The 24,910-nt window shown below is 42.0% G+C and overlaps 1 protein-coding gene across 7 annotated transcripts in view; it reads left to right on the forward strand.

The window, feature by feature from the left end:
- CNKSR2 (connector enhancer of kinase suppressor of Ras 2) overlaps nt 1–24,910 on the forward strand; it is a 496,515-nt gene that overhangs the window by 349,205 nt on the left and 122,400 nt on the right. For all 7 annotated transcript variants that reach the window (XM_068270009.1, XM_068270010.1, XM_068270012.1 and 4 more), the window contains one exon: nt 19,134–19,207. In XM_068270009.1, the coding sequence (XP_068126110.1) occupies nt 19,134–19,207 (74 nt within the window). The remainder of the gene's footprint in view (nt 1–19,133; nt 19,208–24,910) is intronic.

Consider the following 24,910-nt stretch of genomic DNA (forward strand, 5'->3'; position numbering starts at 1 on the left):
ATGACCCCATTCTAGAAAGAAGACACCCAAAGGTATTCCGTTAGGCGTATGGTGAGTTCATAGAAGATTTAATTTTTTTGTCACAAGTTAGTGGAAATTGATTTTAATTGTTTTTCTTCACAAACTTGTGACAAAAAAAATAAAATCTTCTATGAACTCACCATACTCCTAACTGAATACCTTGGGGTGTCTTCTTTCTAAAATGGGGTCATTAGTGGGGTTCCTATACTGCCCTGGCATTTTAGGGGCCCTAAACCGTGAGGAGTAGTCTTGAAACAAAATTTCTCAAAATGACCTGTGAAATCCTAAAGGTACTCATTGGACTTTGGGCCCCTTAGCGCAGTTAGGGTGCAAAAAAGTGCCACACATGTGGTATCGCCGTACTCGGGAGAAGTAGTATAATGTGTTTTGGGGTGTATTTTTACACATACCCATGCTGGGTGGGAGAAATACCTCTGTAAATGACAATCTTTAGATTTTTTTTACACACAATTGTCCATTTACAGAGTTATTTCTCCCACCCAGCATGGGTATGTGTAACAATACACCCCAAAACACATTGTACTACTCCTGAGTACGGAGATACCACATGTGTGGCACTTTTTTGCACCCTAACTGCGCTAAGGGGCCCAAAGTCCAATGAGTACCTTTAGGATTTCACAGGTCATTTTGAGAAATTTTGTTTCAAGACTACTCCTCACGGTTTAGGGCCCCTAAAATGCCAGGACAGCATAGGAACCCCCAAAATGACTCCATTTTAGAAAGAAGACACCCCAAGGTATTCTGTTAGTAGTACGGTGAGTTCATAGAAGATTTTATTTTTTGTCACAAGTTAGCGGAAATTGATTTTTATTGGTTTTTTCACAAAGTGTCATATTCCGCTAACTTGTGACAAAAAATAAAATCTTCTATGAACTCACCGTACTACTAACGGAATACCTTGGGGTGTCTTCTTTCTAAAATGGGGTCATTTGTGGGGTTCCTATACTGTCCTGGCATTTTAGGGGCCCTAAACCGTGAGGAGTAGTCTTGAAACGAAATTCCTCAAAATGACCTGTGAAATCCTAAAGGTACTCATTGGACTTTGGGCCCCTTAGCGCAGTTAGGGTGCAAAAAAGTGCCACACATGTGGTATCGCCATACTCAGGAGAAGTAGTATAATGTGTTTTGGGGTGTATTTGTACACATACCCATGCTGAGTGGGAGAAAGATCTCTGTAAATGGACAATTGTGTGTAAAAAAAAATAAAAAAATTGTCATTTACAGAGATATTTCTCCCACCCAGCATCGGTATGTGTAAAAATACACCCCAAAACACCTTATACTACTTCTCCGGAGTACGGCAATACCACATGTGTGGCACTTTTTTGCAGCCTAACTGCGCTAAGGGGCCCAAAGTCCAATGAGCACCTTTAGGCTTTACAGGGGTGCTTACAAATTAGCACCCCCCAAAATGCGAGGACAGTAAACACACCCCACAAATGACCCCATTTTGGAAAGTAGACACTTCAAGGTATTCAGAGAGGGGCATGGTGAGTCCGTGGCAGATTTCATTTTTTTTTTGTCGCAAGTTAGAAGAAATGGAAACTTTTTTTTTTTTTTTTGTCACAAAGTGTCATTTTCCGCTTACTTGTGACAAAAAATAATATCTTCTATGAACTCACTATGCCTCTCAGTGAATACTTTGGGATGTCTTCTTTCCAAAATAGGGTCATTTGGGGGGTATTTATACTATCCTGGAATTCTAGCCCCTCATGAAACATGTCAGATGGTCAGAAAAGTCATAGATGCTTGAAAATGGGAAAATTCACTTTTTGCACCATAGTTTGTAAACGCTATAACTTTTACCCAAACCAATAAATATACACTGAATGGGTTTTTTTTAATCAAAAACATGTTTGTCCACATTTTTCGCGCTGCATGTATACAGAAATTTTACTTTGAAAAATGTCAGCACAGAAAGTTAAAAAAATCATTTTTTTGCCAAAATTCATGTCTTTTTTGATGAATATAATAAAAAGTAAAAATCACAGGAGCAATCAAATAGCACCAAAAGAAAGTTTTATTAGTGACAAGAAAAGGAGCCAAAATTCATTTAGGTGGTAGGTTGTATGAGCGAGCAATAAACCGTGAAAGCTGCAGTGGTCTGAATGGAAAAAAAGTGGCCGGTCCTTAAGGGGGGTAAAGCCCACGGTCCTCAAGTGGTTAAATTCTGATTGGTTGATATATGTTAAAGTAATTTGCAAATGTACAGTCACTGCCGTATGAAAAGTACTTTTCATGTTCTATCAAGCCGGTGTATAAAAACACACAGGAGAGTCACAAACATGGCAGATTAAGTTGCTATATACTGTAGGTGATGCTGCAGTCAAATATACCTCATGTATAAAGAGGAACTAGCAAAAATAGGAAAAAAACAAAAAACAGAAGAGCGATCACAAAATGATTGCTATTTGCCATGTGATTTGTTCATGTTGTTTGATCCGCAATGAACCTGCATGTCATCATCTTTACTACTGGAAGGCAAGTAAAAAACTAGACTGCACCAACTGCCATTATTTATAACCACGCCCATTAACATTGCGATAGGCTAAAAAGTTAAGTTTTTGTTTTTCATTTTTTTATAGCTATACATAAGCACAGAGGGAGGTACTGGTTGCTTGGCAGTTGGAAGCAACTATTATGTTCCACAATGTAACAAGGTTCACAGACAGGAAACTGTCAGGGCCTAGGTCCTGACATCACACTTTGGGAGGGGTTTCACCACAATATCTGCCATACAGACCACCCTGATGATCTATTTGAGAAAAGGTAAAGATTTATCATGTGAAAGGGGGAATCAGCTACTGATGGGGATGAAGTTCAATCCTTGGTTATAGTTCCTCTTTAAGTGTACAGATATCAAATGAACATAGTAAAATTCTTTTCCTTCACTTGCTGCTAGCCAAATTCCCCTTTTTAATCTATTTCACTTGCTCTCATCTCTTCCTACGCATGTTCCATTCTTTCTCCCTCAAGATTCTCACTATTATCTGGTATTGATTGCAATCTACAAGGCACTGCAGTGTATTACCGTACTATTTTCAGTAATGTTTCCCAGTTTTGACATGTTCTCTGCACTGTATCAGTGTGCGCAATGACAAGCAGAGGAGACAACCTGGCTGTGCATCACAATATCCACGCATTTACAATTATAAAGCATCATTACACTCCGCAGCAGTGAATTCAGCTGTAACCTAACAGAGGGGAAAATAAGGATAAAGTAAATACATAGAATCTGAGCTTGTGCTATAAAAATACCGGCAAAGCATCAAAGAAAATGTCACCTTGAAACTAGGTGCACACTCTGCTTAAATATGCATGGCATGCCAAGGGTCAGCTAGCTTTATAAAATGTGATTAATTGTGGTTCTGTTCTCCATCAAAATCAAAGAAGCTATGGCTCTTATTCCCTCATTTGAGCTGGTGTTGCATAATGTAGGAGTAGCAGGCCAGTTGTTTCCTCCTGTCACTGGAAGGGGCTGCAGAGATGCAGACATTAAAAAAAAAGGAGGGCCACAGCAATTTGGGCGCCAAAGAAAGCCACTAGTATAATATTGGTAAATTACTATTCTATTATTGGGCAATGGGTAATATGAGCATATTTATCTGTAATTTTTGCTGATATTTTACTATCCCTAAACCTAACCCGGTTCTTACTCACACCCTCCCTTTATCCATCCCTAACCCTAACTGACTGAGACCGCACAAAACAGCACAGGGAAATGTGGGCACCATGGGCCGTAATGTGATGCTATATGTGTAATGCTATAGCAGCACTCAGACAATCATTTGGGTGCCGTCAAAAGACTAAGCCCAAATTACTATAATACAGCATAATTTGTCATTTGCCAAGTAGACGGCAGCCTGGAGGGGGAATAGTAATTTACGCTACTGGGACTTTTGCAAGAGCGGGGTTAGACCCTTTTCAGCTTCTCAGAGTCCAAATTTCCCCGCCGCCATTTGCATGTGCCTAACCTACAACCCACCACTACCACAATTTCTACTGACATCCATGCCACCTAATTATGAAATTGGGGGCCAAAATTACCCCCTGGGTGGGTGGTTATACCTCTAATTAACATCGCGATCTATGTGGAGCCTCTTTTACAGATCCGCTGCAGGTGCCCAAATTGCCAGCTTCGTGGAGAGATAGTAGCCATCATTCACTTTAATAATACTGTTTTGTATTTCTGAGTTCTTGAGATATTATTGTGGGCAAACAGCTGTATTGAATGTGCAGTACTGAGCTTAGTAAGTTAATACTAGTATTGCTGTTCTGCTTTGGGAAGGCCTGCCTTTTAATCTGAATAGCTCATGTCTCCGTATGGAAGAAACATTATTCTGGCCATTATTCCCAGTGACCACTATTGCTAATGTTACTGCTGACTTATTTCCATAGTAACATCACCAGGAGTAGTTATATTCAGAATAATGGCATCCAGAAATGGCAACCATTCTATACTGGAACTTGTGGAAATGAATGGCAATGCAACTTACTATTTTTAGTGAATGTTTTTTTTCCTTCATTTAAAATGTTTACATCTTTTTCCTGAAGTACATGTGTGACACCAGGTAATGCCTGCTTGTTGCTAGTGTTGGGCGAACAGTGTTCGCCACTGTTCGGGTTCTGCAGAACATCACCCTGTTCGGGTGATGTTCGAGTTCGGCCGAACACCTGACGGTGCTCGGCCAAACCGTTCGGCCATATGGCCGAACTAAGAGCGCATGGCCGAACGTTCCCCGAACGTTCGGCTAGCGCTGTGATTGGCCGAACGGGTCACGTGGTTCGGACCCGAACGCGCTCTGATTGGCCGAACTGTCACGTGGTTCGGGTAAATAAATACCCGAACCACGTCATATCTCCGCCATTTGTCTGTGGGTTTAGCTTTGGGTAGGCAGGCAGGGTAGTTCGCGCTCCAGCCACGCTAGCCAGGGTCCCCCCCAGTCATTGTGTGTCGCTGCTGGGAATAGTAGTACACCGCTCGCTCAGCATTCTGTTTACTGCCACTCTGTGTACCTCGCTCAGCCACACTATATAGCATTCTGTTTACTGCCACTCTGTGTCTGCTGGGAATAGTAGTACACCGCTTGCACAGCCACACTATATAGCATTCTGTTTACTGCCACTCTGTGTACCTCGCTCAGCCACACTATATAGCATTCTGTTTACTGCCACTCTGTGTCTGCTGGGAATAGTGGTACACCGCTCGCTCAGCCACACTATATAGCATTCTGTTCACTGTTCTGTGTCTGCTTGGAATAGTGGTACACCGCTCGTTCAGCCACACTATATAGCATTCTGTGTACTGTTCTGTGTCTGCTGGGAACAGTAGTACACCGCTCGTTCAGCCACACTATATAGCATTCTGTGTACTGTTCTGTGTCTGCTGGGAACAGTAGTACACCGCTCGCTCAGCCACACTATATAGCATTCTGTTCACTGTTCTGTGTCTGCTGGGAATAGTGGTACACCGCTCGCTCAGCCACACTATATAGCATTCTGTTCACTGTTCTGTGTCTGCTGGGAATAGTGGTACACCGCTCGCTCAGCCACACTATATAGCATTCTGTTTACTGTTCTGTGTCTGCTGGGAATAGTGGTACACCGCTCGCTCATCCACACTATATAGCATTCTGTTCACTGTTCTGTGTCTGCTGGGAATAGTGGTACACCGCTCGCTCAGCCACACTATATAGCATTCTGTTCACTGTTCTGTGTCTGCTGGGAATAGTGGTACACCGCTCGCTCAGCCACACTATATAGCATTCTGTTTACTGCCACTCTGTGTACCTCGCTCAGCCACACTATATAGCATTGCGTACTCTGCCAGTCAGTGTGTATATTGCTGGGATCAGTAATACTCCACTCACCGTCAACCACTATATGAGCTCAACATGAGTTCCCCAGAGACCTCCGCTGTGAGCAGCACTCCCAACAACAGCAACAGCCAACGCCCCACGCAAGCTATAACATCCACCCCAGCAGCCAGTGGTCAGCAGCAGCCCTCCCCGGAGGAGAACGTTGTGTCCATCAGTCCGTCGCCAGAGCGATTAATGAGGGCTGCCATTGAGGAGATGATGGGGCCTGATGTGGAGGAGGAGGTCTGGCTCAGGCCAGCATCCCAAGTTAATGTTGAGGACGATGAGGGGTCTGTGTCTGGGGATGTTGGGGTGGCAGAGGTGGTGGGTGGGTCAGACTCAGGAGAAGAGTTGTATGATGAGGATGATGATCGGGACCATCTGTATGTGCCTCAGAGTCCGACCCCGGAAAACATGTTGTATCGTGTGTTTAGGTACTAAAATCTGCGTTCCCTCCCAGTAGTGTTGGGCGAACAGTGTTTGCCACTGTTCGGGTTCTGCAGAACATCACCCTGTTCGGGGTGACTATATAGCAGACTATATAGCATTGTGTTTAATGCCACTCTGTGTACACGGCTCAGCCACACTATATAGCATTGTGTTTACTTCCACTCTGTGTCTGCTGGGAACAGTAGTACACCGCTCACCCGCCACTGTATAGCATTGTGCTCTGTGTCACTGCTGACAATAGTGGTACACCGCTCACCCACCACTGTATAGCATTTCTGTACTGCCACTGTACTGCTGCCAGTCAGCGTGTACTTTAAGGATAAGTGAAATGAGGAAGAAATCCGGTGAAAGAGGGAGGGGCAAGGGAAGAGGTGTTTCCCCTGACGGTTCACGTACAGGCCACAGGGGAGCACCCAAGAAAACCCACTCAATACTGCCCATGTTGTCCAGGACAACAACCCTCACAGATCCAAAAGAACAGGACCAGATAATTACTTGGATGACCTCTCAAGCGTCCAGCAGTGGGTTAAGCAGCACCAGCACATCACGCACGAGGTCCGAGTCCTCAGCCAGTTAAAGTCTGGGCTTTCTTTGAAGACTGCACTGAGGATGTTACCATGGCGATTTGCAAGGTGTGCAAGACCCGCCTGAGCAGGGGGAAAAGTATTAACAACCTCTCCACCACCAGCATGAGCCGCCACATTCTATCCAAACATCCCACTCTGTGGGCAAACGCGGCAGGACAGGGTACCACCAGCAACACTGCCTCCCTTGGGTTCACCAGACTCACCACCAGACCCGCCTCAGCAGCAGCAGTAGCCCAGCCATTGCGTGGTTCACAACATTCACAAACATCAGACGATGCTGACACTGTCACTTTCCGGACTAGTGCTCTTGAGGTCTCCCAGTGTTCATCAAACACAACAACCAACAGCCCTTCGGTGTGCAGCGCTACGGTTGAGTTGTCTGTTTCTGAGATGTTTGAGCACAAGAGGAAATTGCCAGCAAATGACCCCCGGGCCGTGGCAGTAACAGCCAGCCAGCATAGCCAAGCTTCTGGCCTGCGAAATGCTGCCATATCGAGTGGTGGAGACAAACAGCTTCAAGGGCATGATGTCAGTGGCCATCCCACGTTACGTGGTTCCCAGCCGCTACCACTTTGCGCGCTCTGCAGTGCCTGAGTTGCATGAGCACGTGGTCAGCTAAATAACCCGAAGCTTGAAGAATGCCGTTGCCTGCAAGGTTCACCTCACCACTGACACCTGGACGAGTGCGTTCGGCCAGGGTCGATACATCTCCCTTACCGCGCACTGGGTGAACCTTGTGGAGCCTGGCAGCGATTCCTCACCTGCTACGGCGCGGGTGTTGCCCACGCCGCAAACAGCTGGATAACAACAGCAGCACCTACCTCTCTGACTCCTTCTCCTCCAACGCATCTCAAAGCTGTACCTCATCCGGAAATGCTAACCCAGCACCAGCAGCAGTAGGATCGTGGAAGCAGTGCAGCACAGCTGTTGGCATGCGTCAGCAAGCGTTGCTGAAGCTGATCTGCCTTGGGGATAAGCAGCACACAGGGGAGGAAATTTGGAGGGGAATAAAGGAACAGACGGATTTGTGGCTGGCACCGCTGGACCTGAAACCGGGCATGAAGCTAGACACCTGGCACGAACTGGCAATGTACGCAATAGAGGTGCTGGCTTGCCCGGCAGCCAGCGTTATGTCGGAACGCTGTTTCAGTGCTGCCGGAGGCATCATCACAGATCGGCGTATCCGCCTCTCCACAGAAAATGCAGACCGTCTGACTCAAATTAAAATGAATCAATCCTGGATTGGAAACGACTACGCAACACTCCTGGACCCCAACCAAGTAACATGACCGATGAACATCTGGGATGGTTTAGCGTTTCCGGTCCCTGTTTATTGAACCTCTCATCTGTATTACATTTATGACTGCATGGCGGCAAAAAGCATTGCTGCTATATCCGCACGCTTTTTGTCCTCATGCAAGGCCTGGGTTGTTGTGTCTCACAAAGCGTGGCCTTCTCCTCCTGCGCCTCCTCCTGTTCCATCACGTGTGCTGCTGCTGCTGCTGCTGCTGGGTTAGCGTTGCCGCGTGGTCCCTGTTTATTGAACCTCTTATCTTTATTACATTTATGACTACATGGCGGTACAAAGCATGCTATCCGCACGCTTTTTGTCCTCATGCAAGGCCTGGGTTGTTGTGTCTCACAAAGCGTGGCCTTCTCCTCCTGCGCCTCCTCCTGTTCCATCACGTGTGCTGCTGCTGGGTTAGCGTTGCCGCGTGGTCCCTGTTTATTGAACCACTTATCTTTATTACATTTATGACTGCATGGTGGTACAAAGCATGCTATCCGCACGCTTCTTGTCCTCATGCAAGGCCTGGGTTGTTGTGTCTCAAAGCGTGGCCTTCTCCTCCTGCGCCACCCTCCTCCTGTTCCATCACGTGTGCTGCTGCTGGGTTAGCATTACCGGTCCCTTTTCCTGGAACCTCTTATATGTATTACATTTATGACTGCATGCCGACAAAAAGCATGTTACCTGTGCAAAGAAAACAGACATTTCCCGCATTTAAAAGACAGTTTTCCCTTTGAAACTTTAAAATCGATTTTCTCAAAAACTATAAGCTCTTTTTGCTAAATTTTTTTTTCCTCTTGTACCCACTCCCAAGGTGCACATACCCTGTAAATTTGGGGTATGTAGCATATAAGGAGGCTTTACAAAGCACAAAAGTTCGGGTCCCCATTGACTTCCATTATGTTCGGAGTTCGGGTCGAACACCCGAACATCGCGGCCATGTTCGGCCTGTTCGGCCCGAACCCGAACATCTAGATGTTCGCCCAACACTACTTGTTGCCCACTGACCATACCCACTTTCCTGTCCGACTGTAGTCACCCTATACTTTTTTTTTCCTTTCCTTTGTAACACTGCATACTTTCTCCCCAAAGCTTTACCCACTTTTCCTGTTGGGGAGAAAATTGGGGCCCTGAGGACTATTTGGCATAGAAACTGTCCAACCTGAAATTATGGGAATTCAACTGACACCAGCCCTGCTCTTCTTTGTACAGCTATTATACTGTATCATTATTTCACGTCCCTTACCTTCCCTTTCTTTATCACTAGAGTCTGCTTTATGTCATGTTGAGGATTCTATTGATCTTATCAATTTAGATAGGATGCCTGGAAAAGCCTCCTCAGTAACAGTTAAGGCATCTAATTACATTTATGTTTGCTAAAGAATGTTTCTCCTCTGTATGTCAGTGTATATAAGCTGTGTTTTTCAGTTCTGGTCAGGAACCAGTCCGACGAAGGCTTTTTATAAGTCGAAAGCTCACTGTTTATCTATCTCTAAGTTAGCCAATAAATGGTATCATCCTGATTCAAAACTTCTTGCTTTTATTTACCAAAGCAAGAGTAAGCCGAAGTTTATGTTGCTGCAATTTTAGATCGCACTAAATTTGCTTTTTTCCCTAGACATTGTATACGATTGTGTAGCGCCCAAAGGCCTAATTTGTGAAAGCAGCTGAGGGAACACCTGCTACAGTCAGTTTATTTTTCGTAGCAGTTAATCAGATTCTCAGTTTTGTTCACTACTGGATGTGGAAAAATTTTAGCAATAATCTGATTTCGGATCTTATAGAGTAGGCTGACTGCTCGAGACTAAATTGAAGTTTTCAACATATGATGTCCAAAGATTTGTGGCCATGGCGTATCATAGTCATAAGCTGCTGTTCCTCCTTTATTTCCTCTCTAAATGATCTTCCTATTGGGAGAACCATTTGTGTCTCTGATTTATTAAGGCTGGAATATCATGGAAAATGCTGAACTGCAGAAGTGATTCAGCAAACCCTGGATTGTAGCATTAAAAAAAAGTGTTTGCTGTCAGGTGGCATAAGTCTAAAGCGACACAATGGAACATAGTAAGGGTTGCTGAAACCAGGGCTGTGGAGTCGGGACAAAATTCATATGACTTGGGCTCAGACTCCTCTAAGTTACATATAACAATCTTGTTGATTAAAAGTATGTAACGTAAAAGGCATTTTATCTGGGCCAAAGTTTAGGAATTGTACAGCTATATTAAGATGGCATCTGCTTTTGGGGGAAAAAAGCTCCTTGTCAGGAAGCTTACACTTTACCCTGACAGCTATCCTGGCCTGTCATTGTCAACGCGAATGCCGCATCATGTTGTCTGTATAATAAGATTCACCGGAGCACCATATCAGCCAGGTTCCAGCATGTAGCCCTGCCACCTTGCAGAAAAAAGGCCTCTACCTTTTCGATATCTGGTATAGAAAAGGCCATTTTCTGAAAGGGGGCATATCTATGCATTTGATCCTTGGCATCTAAGAGTCTAAGAGTGATGTGCAGGTACTCTACAGGAGAATGAGGTGATTCTTCATCTATTACATATTCTTCATGCACGATCTGAACTAGTTCTATGGGTGAAAGACAACACCTCTGTGAATCCGCTGAGAATGTTGTGTGCTTGAACACAAACAGCTCTGTTAGTGCATATGGAAATTATAGTACCACCGGATAACTTAATGTGCAGACACCAACTCCAAATGTAACGTATTAAATTGATTTTATTAGCAAAGGGAGTTTGAATATCATGTAGAATTGGCACAGGAGATGACAATACTTACTGTACGTGTATGTTCAAGCCCCAGTTACATTGGTGCATTGCAGTGCAACTTTATGGGAGCATCTTAATGCAGAAAGTCACACTGCAATAGTTGGTTTATGCAAAGTTCATAATGCATGCGGTGTGTTGGGATCCAACGCACTGCAGTATCCCAACGCACTGCATGCAGTACATTACTATATAACATGTGCAGTAACAGAGGCAGTAAAGCCTACTTTTCATTGATTGTATGCTTTACTGTACGCAACCTACGGGACGCATAATGTTTGGTGTGACTTTTTAGTTCCCTTGCATTTTTGTTTTCACAGGGAATGCAACACAGCTTGTGAATGTAGCCTTATAAGGCTAGGTTCACAGTGGTGCATTGCATAACACATGCATTATGAGTGGGAACTGCAATAGACACTGGACTAAGACTTTAATATAAAGCCTGCATGCAGCGAGTTAGAATAACAAGATCAGTTACAACATAGTACTGTGAACAAGCCCATAGAATTGTATGGGCAGTGAGTTGACATGCAGAATTATTCTGCAGCACAACCTTACACTCAAATTACAGCTTATTTAACCTCCTTGCCGGTTATCCCGAGCTCAGCTCGGGGTAACCTGTGTAGGAGGATTTCTCAGGCCCCGCTGGGCCGATTTTCACAATTTTTTTTTCCTGCACGCAGCTAGCACTTTGTTAGCTGCGTGCAGTTTCCGATCGCCGCCACTTGCCACCGATTCGCCGCTACCCGCCGCACCGCCCCCCCCTCCAGACCTCTTGCGCAGCCTGGCCAATCAGTGCCAGGCAGTGCTGAGAGGTGGATCGGGATTCCCTCTGACGTCCCGACGTCCATGACGTCGGTGACGTCATCCCGCACGGTTGCCATGGCGACCGGGGAAGCCCAGCAGGAAATCCCGTTCTGAACGGGATTTCCTGCTTACTCTGATTGCCGAAGGCGATCAGAGTGGATAGGGAGATGCCGCTTGTCAGCGGCTATCATGTAGCGAGCCCTCGGCTCGCTACATGATTTAAAAATTTTTTTTTTCAAAAGTGCTGCGTTGCCCCCTTGCCACCAGAATTGTAACGGCAAGGGGGTTAAAATGTTTACTTTTTGTAATACTATTACATATTAAAATGATCCATGAATGTCCTTTTGCATAATAGCTCAGCTGGATATTGCAATAGTGACTAGGGAAAGTCAAAGAGATGCAAGTAATTCTGAGCTGATGCAAGATTATGCAAATGTTTGTTCATTCATATTATTCAGGATCATGTTTATTATTCAGTGTCCCACCACCTTACTAAAACTCCTTTGTATCTTTGTAGGACAATGAGAAATACTTCTAAAATGGCATTATACCTCTTACCAATTGTACTTCAGTTTTTCTTCAATGTACTTCTATTTTTCCCCGAGGTGGCTTATTTGGCATGCATAGCTGTATACCATTTACTATTCTTAGACTTGGCCATTTTCAGATTAAAGTACAGATATTGCCCTATTTTCTGTCAGTGCAGTTAAAAATAATGCCCCCAGGGCATTTTGGGACCTTGGAATGTGTGCTGCTTATTGAGAATGCTTGCGAATTTCTGAAAGTGTTGCCTGTTTTGATAAAGCAAGTCATTTATTGAGATGATCAGGAAAGTCTATAGTAACTGTTGGTGAATGAAAATAATTACCTTATAAAAGTACAGCAAGTACTGTCTTGCTACCAGAATTTCTGAAATAAAGGTTTTGCTTGAAGGACAACAAAGGGTAAGAGGTGCCCACAAGTAGATAAAACTGAGCTAAAACCAGCTTAAAATAGAAAAAATAGCTTACCTTAATAACAACAAGTTCATATAAATATGGATTTCATTAAACACAGGCAACGTGTTTCGTGGGTCTGCGCCCACTTCCTCAGGCAGACTTAACCCTCCTGGCGGTTTATTAAAATCCGCCAGCGGGCAGCACAGCCATTTTTTTTTTATTTATTTTTTTTTATATCATGTAGCAAGACAAGGTCTCGCTACATGATAGCCGCTGCTCAGCAGCATCCCCCCAGCCCCCCGTTCAAAGAATGGGATCTCCTGGAGGGCTTCCCCCGTCACCATGGCGACGGGCGGGATGACATCACCGACGTCGTGACGTCAAAGGGGACTCCGATCCACCCCTCAGCGCTGCCTGGCACTGAGTGGCCAGGCAGCGCACGGGGTCTGGGGTGGGGGGGAGGCGGCAGATCGGCGGGAGGCGGCGACGATCGGATTGCACACACAGCTAGCAAAGTGCTCAGCTCGGGCTTACCGCCAGGAAGGTTAAGTGCATGTTGTATCAGAGCCAGGTACGAAGGCACTCTGTACCTGGTGCCTCGGGCCTGTCTTGTAATTTATAGATCTCCATCTGATTTCAGCAGTTCGTTGCCCCTCGTGCAATATTCCTTGGTGAGTATCCTAATCCTTCTTTTGTTTTCTATCATACTTCTTTTGACATACTGCAACATTCGGGCTCCCGCTGTCTCTGTGTTCTTCTTTTTTAGGGTGTTTGGTTACACTTCTTCGCAGTAACATCTCTCCCTGTTTATCATCCCACTCCATCCCTGGAAATAAGGAGGAAAAAAAATGGATATAGGTGTCCCTGCCCACTCCCCCACAATCTGCTTTGGGGCATACTTACCTCGGGAGAGGGAAGCCTCAGAGTCCCCTTGAGTCTTCACTGTTCCCAATAGCTGCGGTTAATCCAGCGCTGGCTCCCCAAATCTTCCCCCGACAAGCTTGACAAGATGTTATATATTTACAGCTTCCTGATTCTGTGCAGGCGCACTAGCGGCTCTTCGTTCAGGTAAGGCAGAAATAACCGACCTGATCGTACCCGCTCTACTGCACAGGTGCAGGGGACTCACGCCTGCACAGTAGAGCGGTCGTGAGTTTGTTTATTTCTGCCTTAACCTGAACAGAGAGCCACTAGTGGGCCTGCACATGACCACAGTAGGTAATTATCTGGCCCCAGTTCGAGGGGCTGCTACACTGAATTGCGGGGACACCGGAACAAAGGCGAAGCCTCATTAGAATCCAGAGGCTTCCCCCTCCCGAGGTAAGTATCCTCCAGAGAGTTTTTTTTTATTACAGATTTTCTTTACAGTGGGTGTATAATGACCCTTTGATCTTTCCTGCAGTAAAACTTTATCTCAAGCTGCTTTTCACTGTTTCTTTGCTGTTTAAGTGCTTCTGAAAACAGGCCTGTAATCAATGCACTGGGTCAAAGAGCTCAGAGAAGCTCTTTTGCATAGGTAACTGAAGTATTTTTTTTTACTTTTCCTGTACTGGGAAACAATATGAGCCTCTTTTCTTTTCTACTAATGTTCTATTTCTTAGCTGTACTATACATAGAATTCATTATATCATACGTTTATTTTCGCTTCAGGTTTGCTTTAAAAAAAAGATAAAACTGAACATTTAATATGAGCAAATATAGTAAATTTAATATTTCAGCCAAAATGCTATATCTATCATAATGAATGAAAAGTTTCTTTAATTTGTAGTTGTGGCCTATTTCTCAGCATTTCCACCCCGGCAGAAATGACTGTGTGACACACAAAATATAATCATGATCTTGATACTGTATAAATTGTTAAAATAGAGTTAAATATTTGTAGGTATGCTTTCCAAGAGTCAAGCATTTAAAGCAGATTGGCGAAATGTATGTGTCTTTGAACATTTCTTTCCATGTGGTTGTACTTCATCTCTTAACAGAGGAATCAAAGAGCTGTCACTAGAAATGTAAAGTAAAAAATATTTTCCCTTTAATTATGACAGCTTATGCTGTAAAGACAGTGAGTCCTCTGAACGTGATATGACAACTTTGCCTCGTTTGCTGGGATCTAGATCTTTGGAGATGTGACTTTGTTTATATACATGGGGACAGATTTGCTAGTACTCCATAAATCAATAACCAACAACAACTGTTTCTGAAATGATTTGAAACCAACAGTAACTTGCACCCATTATTGTTCCATATTAATAAAAAAATCCAACTTTGCTGTAGACCTTTGGTTCAACATAATAGCACAAATAATAGCACAGTTGAACAAGGCATGGACCAAAATAATCAAAGCAAAACAAATAGGCGCTGGCATATAGGTTGCAATGTGAATTACAGCTATAGCAGCGTTTAGAAGCTAATTTGTGCATTGGCAAAAGACAGCGCCAAGATTACTTAAAAACTGTGTAATTCGGCCACCAGCAATAGCTAGAAGCGGATTTGTTTCTTTTCCCGGTGTCCATGGCAGCCTGGAGAGGGAAGAGTAATTAACGCCGCCAGGACTTTTGCAGCAGCAGGTTGAGACGTTTAGCGGCTTTACCCTGTGCCCAAATTTGCCGGCGCCATTTTTACATGTATGCCAAAGTAATGGCTTGCACAAACTTTAAAGGCAGTCACTGCTAACAAGAAATCCATGTAGCTCTCAATCAGATTTCTGCATCTTGCAAGAAATAGTGTAGCCCACTCATCTAAAGTTTTCTAGCTGAATCAGGTTCTTTTTCACATCAGGGGTCCCAGAAACCCCCTTTAGAATAGTAAGATATTTTATATTAAGACATTCCATGGTGCTCTAGAATGTATATCTGAAAGAAGCGTCTGGTAAAATGGCTGCAAGAAAATGCTGATCTAATTATACCGCTATTCTACTATCCCGCACTGTTACTCAGTTCTCACACTAACCTTCCACTATCTGCGCTTAATTCTTGCTCATCCCCAATATATCCTTTAACATGCTTGTGTATAATTTTCTCTCCTCCATCAACTCTCGACCTTTTTTTTAGTCCATGTTCTATGCGGGACACATGATAGAATTTAAGGGGAGGGGGGTGAAGTGTTATTATTTAGATTATTTAAAATAAAAAAAAGACTTTAAAATGTTATTCCTTGATCGGCAGCAGCACAGTAGAATGAGTTAACAGGGGGCTTTGGACACCAGGCTGCTGCAGCTTGGCTCCACAACATTTTGCTGTTCTTATTACAGTATGACCTTGCAGTTTTTGAGAAAATCAGTTTTAAAAATCCAAAGGAAAAATTATTTTTAAACTCTGCAAAATGTCGGAGCTTAAAGAGTAACTGTCAGGCTGCAGAAGCTAATTTAAACCTCTATTCTCCTGTGTTAAACAGTTTAGAAGGAAGCCCAAAAGCCATTAGTGAAGATAAAAATCTCAGTTACCTTTGATGTGTGCTTATCAGCAAGGCTGTTAAAACCCAAGAGGACGCAAGCCGCATACTATACTGCAAAGCATTCTGGGGCCCTCCCCTCGGCTGCTAATGAGACGTTACAGCAGCTTGTAATCAGTCCAGCGCGTAGCACTGATAAATCTCTGGGCAGAGTACACTGCAGGAGTCAGCTATTGTTCCTAGCCACATGACTCATTAATATTCACTGCACACTGTGTTGTTCAAGTACCAGCTTATCTGTGATCAGGAAGCAGGCAGGACATGACGACACATTTGACAGAAAAACATGGAGCCTGCCATGAGCTGTCAGGAGCATCTATCTCTGCATATACTATATACAAATTCTGTGAAATCCAAACGTGGACAGTGAAATGCATATGTAATGTAAGTACAGCCAATCTTTAGCTACTGATATGTGTTTATTTTCTCTGAGACCTTATACCTAACAGCTCCTCTTTAAAAACATTTTTCTTTTGAATATTTAAACTTGATTTTCTTAAACTACAAGTCTTGTTTTTTTGGGGTTCTTTTTGTTTTTTGGTCTTGTTCCCACCATTCCCTTTTAGTTTTAAAAATACATTTTATTACTTTTTGCACAGAAATCCTGGGGAAATTGAACGCTAGGGAGGTTAACATACGTAGCAATTTTGATGACAGTAGAATGTGTGGGGGCTTTGCTATTGACTGCTAAAGTCCGCATAAAATTAGGTGACAATTAAGCAAAACTATACTGCGAAATTAGGAATCCTGTTTACAGTTCCAAATACATAAAAAAAAATTCTGAATTGATATTGATTTGATATGTGAATTTTGTGAATTGATATGTGAATTTTCACCAAAAATGTCGGGACCAAAATTTGCTAGAATTTTCACCTAAATTGCCTTGCCACATTGGAACAATTAAGCACTTCCCCACTTCCTAACAATACCAGATCCTGGCTATTGGGTAACTTATGGATCACAAGACTCAGGGATTTTGTCTCAGAGGGTCACCTTATGACATTCAATAAGTTGAAGGAATCCTACAGTATAACTAATAAAGGATTGTATAGTTTCTTTTAGGTCCATTATGCCCATTATGGGTCCATTATGCCAAATTATGCCTCAGCACAATTTGGGGGAACAGACACCACACTGAACCTTAAATCCACTCACAATAAACTGCAGCATCTGGGGACCTTCCTAAAGCATTGTCTGCCCTCTATCAAGCCTTAAGATCGCAAATGTTCACCAAAATCAATTTTTTTTTTTACTAAATTGCAAACTGATATTTCCAGACCTTGACTCTGAGGAATGGGACGAGGTTCTCTCCTTTTCAGTTAAAGCAAGAATTTCCGCTAGAGATAAACTTATTATGATTAGGATTATTCATAGAGCATACTGCTCCCCCACTCGAGTGGGAAAACTTAAGAAGGGTGTCTCCTCTGTATTTTTGCGGTGCTGCCAGATAGATGCAGTCTTCTTTCATATCTTGTGGCAACGTTCTCAGTTGCTAACCTTCTGGTCACAGGTGCAAACTTGGACACATAGGATGTTTCCTAATCATACTGTGCCAACCGGGTCTAGAAACTATTCATTGGGCATAATTAATGACACTGTAAAAGTAGAGGCAAAATGCCTATTATTCAGAAACCTTGCTTTTTATGCTATTAAAGTAATAGTCTTGAGATGGAGCCATGATAATCCTTCCACAGTTACAGGACTGGGAAGCCTATATTAGAAAAGAGTTACCAACCCTAAAACAGGTTTATGAACATAGGAAAATCCTGAGGAATTTGACAAAGTCTGGGCTAAGTGGCTGGCTTGACCTACATGATATTTCCCTGGACTAATGATCTGAATTAATTTGACTTTTTACCAGCATGTTAAATTATCCGAATAGTTCTTATGGGGGTACCGAACCTGCTCTGCAACAGCGCCAATTGTATTTTTGTTTCTGTTTTGTTTTAGTTGATTTTGTTTTATGTTGTATGTTGTGCTCAATGGTTGTTGAGCTCTGGGTGTCACCCAATATTGTTTTTTTATGACAAAACTTAATACATTTTTACGTAAAAAAAAAAACTGCAGGCTCTGGCTACTTTAAGGACCAGAGACTTTTTTTTTCAATTCAGTAGTTTCTGATCACGGTGATTGCTTTACAGTGATCAGGGGGTCAGGAGCCAATGAAAACTGTTCCTGACTGTTTCATCTCTGTGCTATAATGTATGGAAGCCGCCGGCATTAAAACTATGCCACAACAGGCTTAGGCAGCCATAAGTGCGACATGGATTTAACCAGCAGTGGTCCCGAATCGGTTCAGGATAAGATTTTCAGATGTTCATGAGCTAAATAACATGGCATGTTTTGTGTGAAAGAACTATGGCTGATAATATTTTTGCACACTAGTCACAAGACATTGAAAAGACAGCTACAGAAATTAGCCAACAATCTAATGCTGGATACACACGGTGCGTTCGCGCACTCGATTTTCCCGTCGATTCCCGTCGATTCGGTTATTTCCAACATGTCCGATTTGGATTTCGATGGATCGTTAGGTCGATTCGCATGCAAAGTATGCCGAATCGACCTAACGATCCATCGAAATCCAAATCGGACATGTTGGAAATAAACAAATCGGCGGGAATCGACGGGAAAATCGAGTGCGCGAAAGCACCGTGTGTATCCAGCATAATATGGGTGCAACCTGTTTTATTAGATTAGAATATAGACACTCTAATGTTTTGAAAACAATAGTCCATCAACTGGGAGCTCCATCAGGGCTGATAGATGATTCCTGATATCTGTTTTGTTATATCCCTTGATATCTGGACATGCCAATAAACATTGTGGCTTGATGTGGTGTAGCTGCTATCTCATGTCAGTAATACCAGTAAACAGTTGCTTATTAACACATTAGTTAAACTAAATAGTAGTATTGATTCTAATTATTTGCATTTCAGGAGGAAAAAGCAGAAGGATTTATAAGTCTACCAGAATTTAAAATTGATCGAGCTAGCGAATGCCGTAAAAAATTGTAAGTAAACGTGATTGTGGTGCCTATGATATTGTAATTGCAATTAATGGTATTTTAATTATTGTTCCATTAATTACCATCAACTTTATCATCATTTACCATCAATTATAATGTATTACTCTGTCTACTCTGCATAAAATATGGGGTACAAAATCTAAGTTAAGACAAAGCAAGTACAAATAACTGGGTGGATGAGCTCACATTATCTGTTTCATTGTGAAATGAGTAGGGAAATAGAGTGTGTCATCTGGGATTTATGTAATTGCAAATTGACAGCATGAGTAATGGCAGGACACTTAAGAACTCTTACGATGACTTCAAGCAAAATGCATTTGTTTTTCGTTTAGAAACATTGAAACGTGAAGAAGAATTACATTCTAAACAAAATAAATACTGAAGTTTTTCCAGATCCAGTCAGATTTTTTGTATACTGCGAAGGACTAATATAACACAATAATACCTGTTGCACCTAAAGGCTTACTTTAAACCTTTCCCTGCCAGCCTATTTGTCCTAAACTCGAACATCTACTGCCAAACAGTTTTTAGACATTTTGCACTCATTAGGTTTAGTATTTTTTACAAGAAAACCTACGTGAAATGGCGCATATTATATATTGTTTTTTTCTGTAATAAATTCGGCTTGAACACTGAAACACTTTTGTACTTTTTCTGGAGATATAACAATTTTTTGAGGGAAATGTGTAAAAAAAAAAAAAAAAGTGAAATAAAAAGTAAAATATATTTCTGTTGTGTTTTATTTCAAAGAAGAATTACATTTACTGTCAAAAATGTTACTGTTTGTAAAAGCCCTGATTCTTCTGAATTCAACATTTCCTGTACTGGAATAAGTGCACCCGTACAGGTAGCCAGATATAGTTGCAGCCAGTATAGGTAGCCTGAAATAGGTGTCGCCAGTACAGGTAGCCAGATATAGGTGCAGCCAGTATAGGTAGTCAGGATTAGATGCCCCCAGTACAGGTAGCTGGTATTGGTGCCCAATATAGGTAGTAGGTATATGTGCCCCCAGTATGGGTAGCAAGTATAGGTGCCACTGTGGGGAGAGAGGCCCACATCATCCTCCCTCCCTCTACATGGGCCCCCCTGCAGAGCTGGAATGCAGCGGTCGGAGTGCAATTAACTCACCTGATCACTCGTTCCATGCACTGCTTCCCTTAGGACAAATTGCCAAAAAATGTTACCTAGTAGTTGAAGCCCTTCCCTGCCAAAGCATGGAAGAGTTAAATATTACATTTAAATGCCCTGTTTCCCAGGCTTAATATTCCAGTAAGGGCCCTTTTCCACTAGCAATCGCTAGCGTTCACGCTGAACGCTAGCGATTGCTGAATCGCAATTAGCGGCGATTCCCCGACGTTCGCGGCCGCGATTTTACTATGCTATGCACTGCATAGCAAAATCGCGGCAAATATCGCTCTGCCGCGCGTTCGCGTTCCCGACAAAAATGAATCGCGGTAGTGGAAATGACCTACCGCGATCCCTATGTTAAAAAGCAAACCGTAGCGATTGTAAAATCGCTAGCGGTTTGCGTTTTTTTATTTTTATAGAATATACAAAAAAAATTGGCAAAATTGTCACAATAGGATGTTCTACTCATATTCATTTATATGCAATTTTTGATGGGTGAAAATAGATTGCAAAGGCTTCAGTATTATTTATAGTCTGATACCTAGAAATGGCTGATAGTTATATTTGGGACTATACGCCTACCACACCCCATCCCTATGGGCAAAAAAAAAATCCTATCACCTTTTATTGTAGAACATAGTCAAATGCTTTCCATACTGTGCATACATGAGATAGCAGGCATGCAGGTAAGTCATTTCAGAGATTTACTTTTTTTTTCCTCAGCACCAGCAAATCTTTGGATCTGCAATTGCATAATGTTAGATATATTCCCCACCAGCCCTCATCCCACTTTTTTGTGCATAACTGTGTTAGCTTGGTTGTTTTCTAATAATATACAGTATCTTGTATTCGAGTTGTAACCCTCCTGTTATTCCTGGACATAAAAACGTAACTGTAAACATAAGTACATCCCAGTAGGTTTCCTCTCACTTGTTGTTTCAGAGTCCTGAGAAATGTTTTGCTTGTAGTGTACATGTTGATTTACAAAGCTGCACACAGTCAATACCAGAATACCAACACATCCTTTTTTCCCCACCATGGAATGAGAATATATATACAGTGCTGCCCATAATAATTCATACCCCTGGCAAATGTTGACTTAAAGTTGCTGTAATACAACCAGCAAGTATATTTTCACGGGAAATTACATGGGTGTCTCCCAAAACATAATAAGACCATGTACAGTACAAGAGGCATTATTGTGGATAAAACTATTCTCAGCTTTTATTTACATTTTAGAAAAAAGTAACCAGTCCAAAATGATTCATACCCTTCTCAATAATCAATAGAAAAGCCTTTATTGGCTGTTAAAGCAATCAAGCAATTCCTACAATTGCAGACCAGCTTTTTGCATGTCTCCACAGGTATTTTTGCCCATTCATCTTTTGCAATGACCTCCAAATCTTTCAGGTTGGAAGGTCTTGCCGTCACCCTGATCTTTAGCTCCCTCCACAGATTCTCAATTGGAGTCAGGACAGGCTGGGCCACTCCAAAACGTTAATGTTGTTGTTGCCTGCTAACCATTTCTTCACCACTTTTGCTGTTTGTTTTGGGTCATAGTCATGCTGAAATGTCTACTGCTGTCCAAGTTTCTCTGCGGACTGCCTGATGTCATTGAGATGTGAGGTGGTGAGAAAAAATGGTCGAGTCTATCAGCCATATTCTTAATTGATTGAAGGGGGGCCATGCGGTTCAAGGGAAGGCTAGAAAGAAGAGAGTTGTAGTTACCAAGGTGGGAGTTGATGAGGGAATGGATGAGCTACATGGTAGTGTCTTGCTCTGAATACCTAATATCTAGGGACACTTCTGGCTACCTAATACTGCTTCATAGGGGCAAATGGCTACATAATTCTGTTATCTGGTGAGCATGACTACTTAATTTATGTATATAGGGTGTACTTGGCTACTTAATTATTTTATTTTGATACAACAGGGTATTTCATTTGTTTATCTTGAGGCACCTGGTTGCTTAAATATTTTATCTGGAGGTGTGTGACTACTCAATTATTTTGTCTGGTCTAGATGCTTGTTACTATTTAATATTTTTGTTGGGCAGCATGTGACTACTTGATTCTTTTATTTGGAGACATGGATCTATTTTATCTGGAAGCATGTGACGAGTTATCTCTTTAATTTTGAGGCACACGGTTACTAACAAATGTATGTGAGAAAGGATGCGGTTTCCACAGGAGATGGAGATCTGACGAGGGGAGGGGGGGTGCAATTATAGTGCTTGCCAATTGCCATATGCGCCATATTACCTAGATACCCCTCTGTACATGCATACATACATACATACATACATACATACATACATACATACATACATACATACATACATACAAAGAGTACATACATACATACAAAGAGTACATACATATAGTGTGGATTGTGAGATTTAACTGTGTTTGAGTTCCTGCTGTTTAGAGAGATTACCTATTGCACAGGTGTCGCACTCCAATCCTCGAGAGCCATATCCGTGCCAGTGTTTAGGATGGACTGAGCAATGTGTTCTACTTGATGAGCCACACCTTTCCTGATTCAATTCTATGAATTAATTAGAGCTGTGGCAAAAATGTGTGAGACCCTTGAGGAAAAGAGTCCGACATCTTTGCTCTAATGCAAAATTTTACTGGGACTGACGCAAGTACCATTTTTTCACCCTGAAGCTTAACTTTAAATGTATATCCGAGTGGTCGTTTCCTACTTATTATTCACATGCATCCTATAATCTTTCTTTTGCATATGCACTCCAATTTCCAAAATCCACATCTCACCAGTATACTGTATTTATCATTTGACCCCACTTAACAAGGTGGGGTGAGGGAAAGGGGTTTCTGAATCTTTTAGGAGCAGTAGTTCTTCCTTTCCACTGCATACACTTTTTTTTAGAAATCCTGTATGAAATCTTTGCATTAAGTTTCATCATTAACAAATCAGTAGGAAGAAGTGTGCAAAAATATGAAGCTTCCATTTCACAAATTTGTATGCACAATAAACTTTAGCTATTATAATCAGTATAATCCAATATGTGAAGCCTTTGATTTCTTGAAATATTCATATTGTAAGTTAATTTTTTGAAATATATTTTAAAAGGGCCACTATAAAATTATTAATGATAAATCACTTAATATGATAACCATTTACATAGTACATATATATGTTTTCCATAATATCAGAATCGGTTTTACAACCGTTTAATATTAAGGACTTGTGGTGGTTGTTGGTCTCCTGTTGGCATTGATGCAGCAGTTGACTGAGATTGCCTCCAGTAAACCATGTTCTTTGTGAAATGAGTAAGAGTGCTCCCATTAATGGATCTCAGGGGTTCAAATAAAACCGCCTTTGCATTAGAATAGCTGAATAACCTGCCCACAAAACACGGGCAGTGTCATCACCTCTTTTAGGTCAAGCAGAATTTTTACAGACCGATTTTGAAAAACTGTTTAGGCACTGAAAAAATATGCTGATGGCCAATGAGATGTTAAAAATTACCCACAATTAGCATTGCCCAAAGCTGTCAACTACCGTAGATGTCCATGTCGCATTGAAATGAAATACAGACACAGAAAAAGAAAACTTTAATGAAACAGTTATAAGCTATAATCAATAAAGTGTTAAGTCTTAACTTTAACTACTTACTTGACCACTGAGAATTTTTCCCCTTGTGGACCAGAGCAATTTTCACCTGTCCGTGCTCCTCCCTTTCTTTCGCCAATAACTTAATCATTATTAATCACAGTGAAATGATCTTTATCTAGTTTTTCTCACCACCAATTAGGCTTTCTTTAGGAAGTACAGTATGGTATTTTTATTCTAAATGCATTTTAATTGGAGTAATAAGAAAAAAAAATTGAAAGGCATTATTTCTCAGTTTTTGACCATTATAGTGTTAAATAATTTGCTCATTTGTCCCAGTTATTGCAACGTTTAAAAAATGTCCCCAGTACAATGTACTGTATCTCCACGCAAACCGGCGGTAACTAACACGCGCAGGAGCGAGCGGCGGCCGCACACCGCTGCAGACTTGTATGCGCGGCCCTGGTGCACCCGGTGACATTTTCCAGGCCATGAATATACTGCACTGCGTGTGCGAAATAGTTAAACAGTCAAAAGGTTTATGTTTTTTTCAACCTTTAAGATTAGATTACTACCTTGTCACAAATGGAGTAATTTGATCAATGACCACTTCTAAGTTTTATATTACTGTTTAATATTCTGTACTATGTTGTAAATTTAATAATTGCAAATAATGAAAATAACATACCTTCTTTTGCATTTATGTTGAAAAGATTTTGAGTGTGTATTTTGATCTTCCATAGTTTTATTTTATAGCACATTGCAGTATATTGCTCCTCTCTAGGTGTTCTTGAAAAACAGAAACTGTATGAGCTGTTTGATACCATCATATATTGTGCAAGGTTTTTAGGAAAATAAAAGGCTGCTGTTCTAGTTGGACTGATATTTTTCCTGCGGTGTCATCTGAGTTTTTGAAGCTGCCGAGCTGTGTTGAGTTTGGCACAGTCAGTTGTATCCAATTGTTCATACCGTTGGCATTTA

Source organism: Hyperolius riggenbachi, chromosome 2 (genome assembly GCF_040937935.1).
Source record: "Hyperolius riggenbachi isolate aHypRig1 chromosome 2, aHypRig1.pri, whole genome shotgun sequence".
NCBI classification, from domain to species: domain Eukaryota; kingdom Metazoa; phylum Chordata; class Amphibia; order Anura; family Hyperoliidae; genus Hyperolius; species Hyperolius riggenbachi.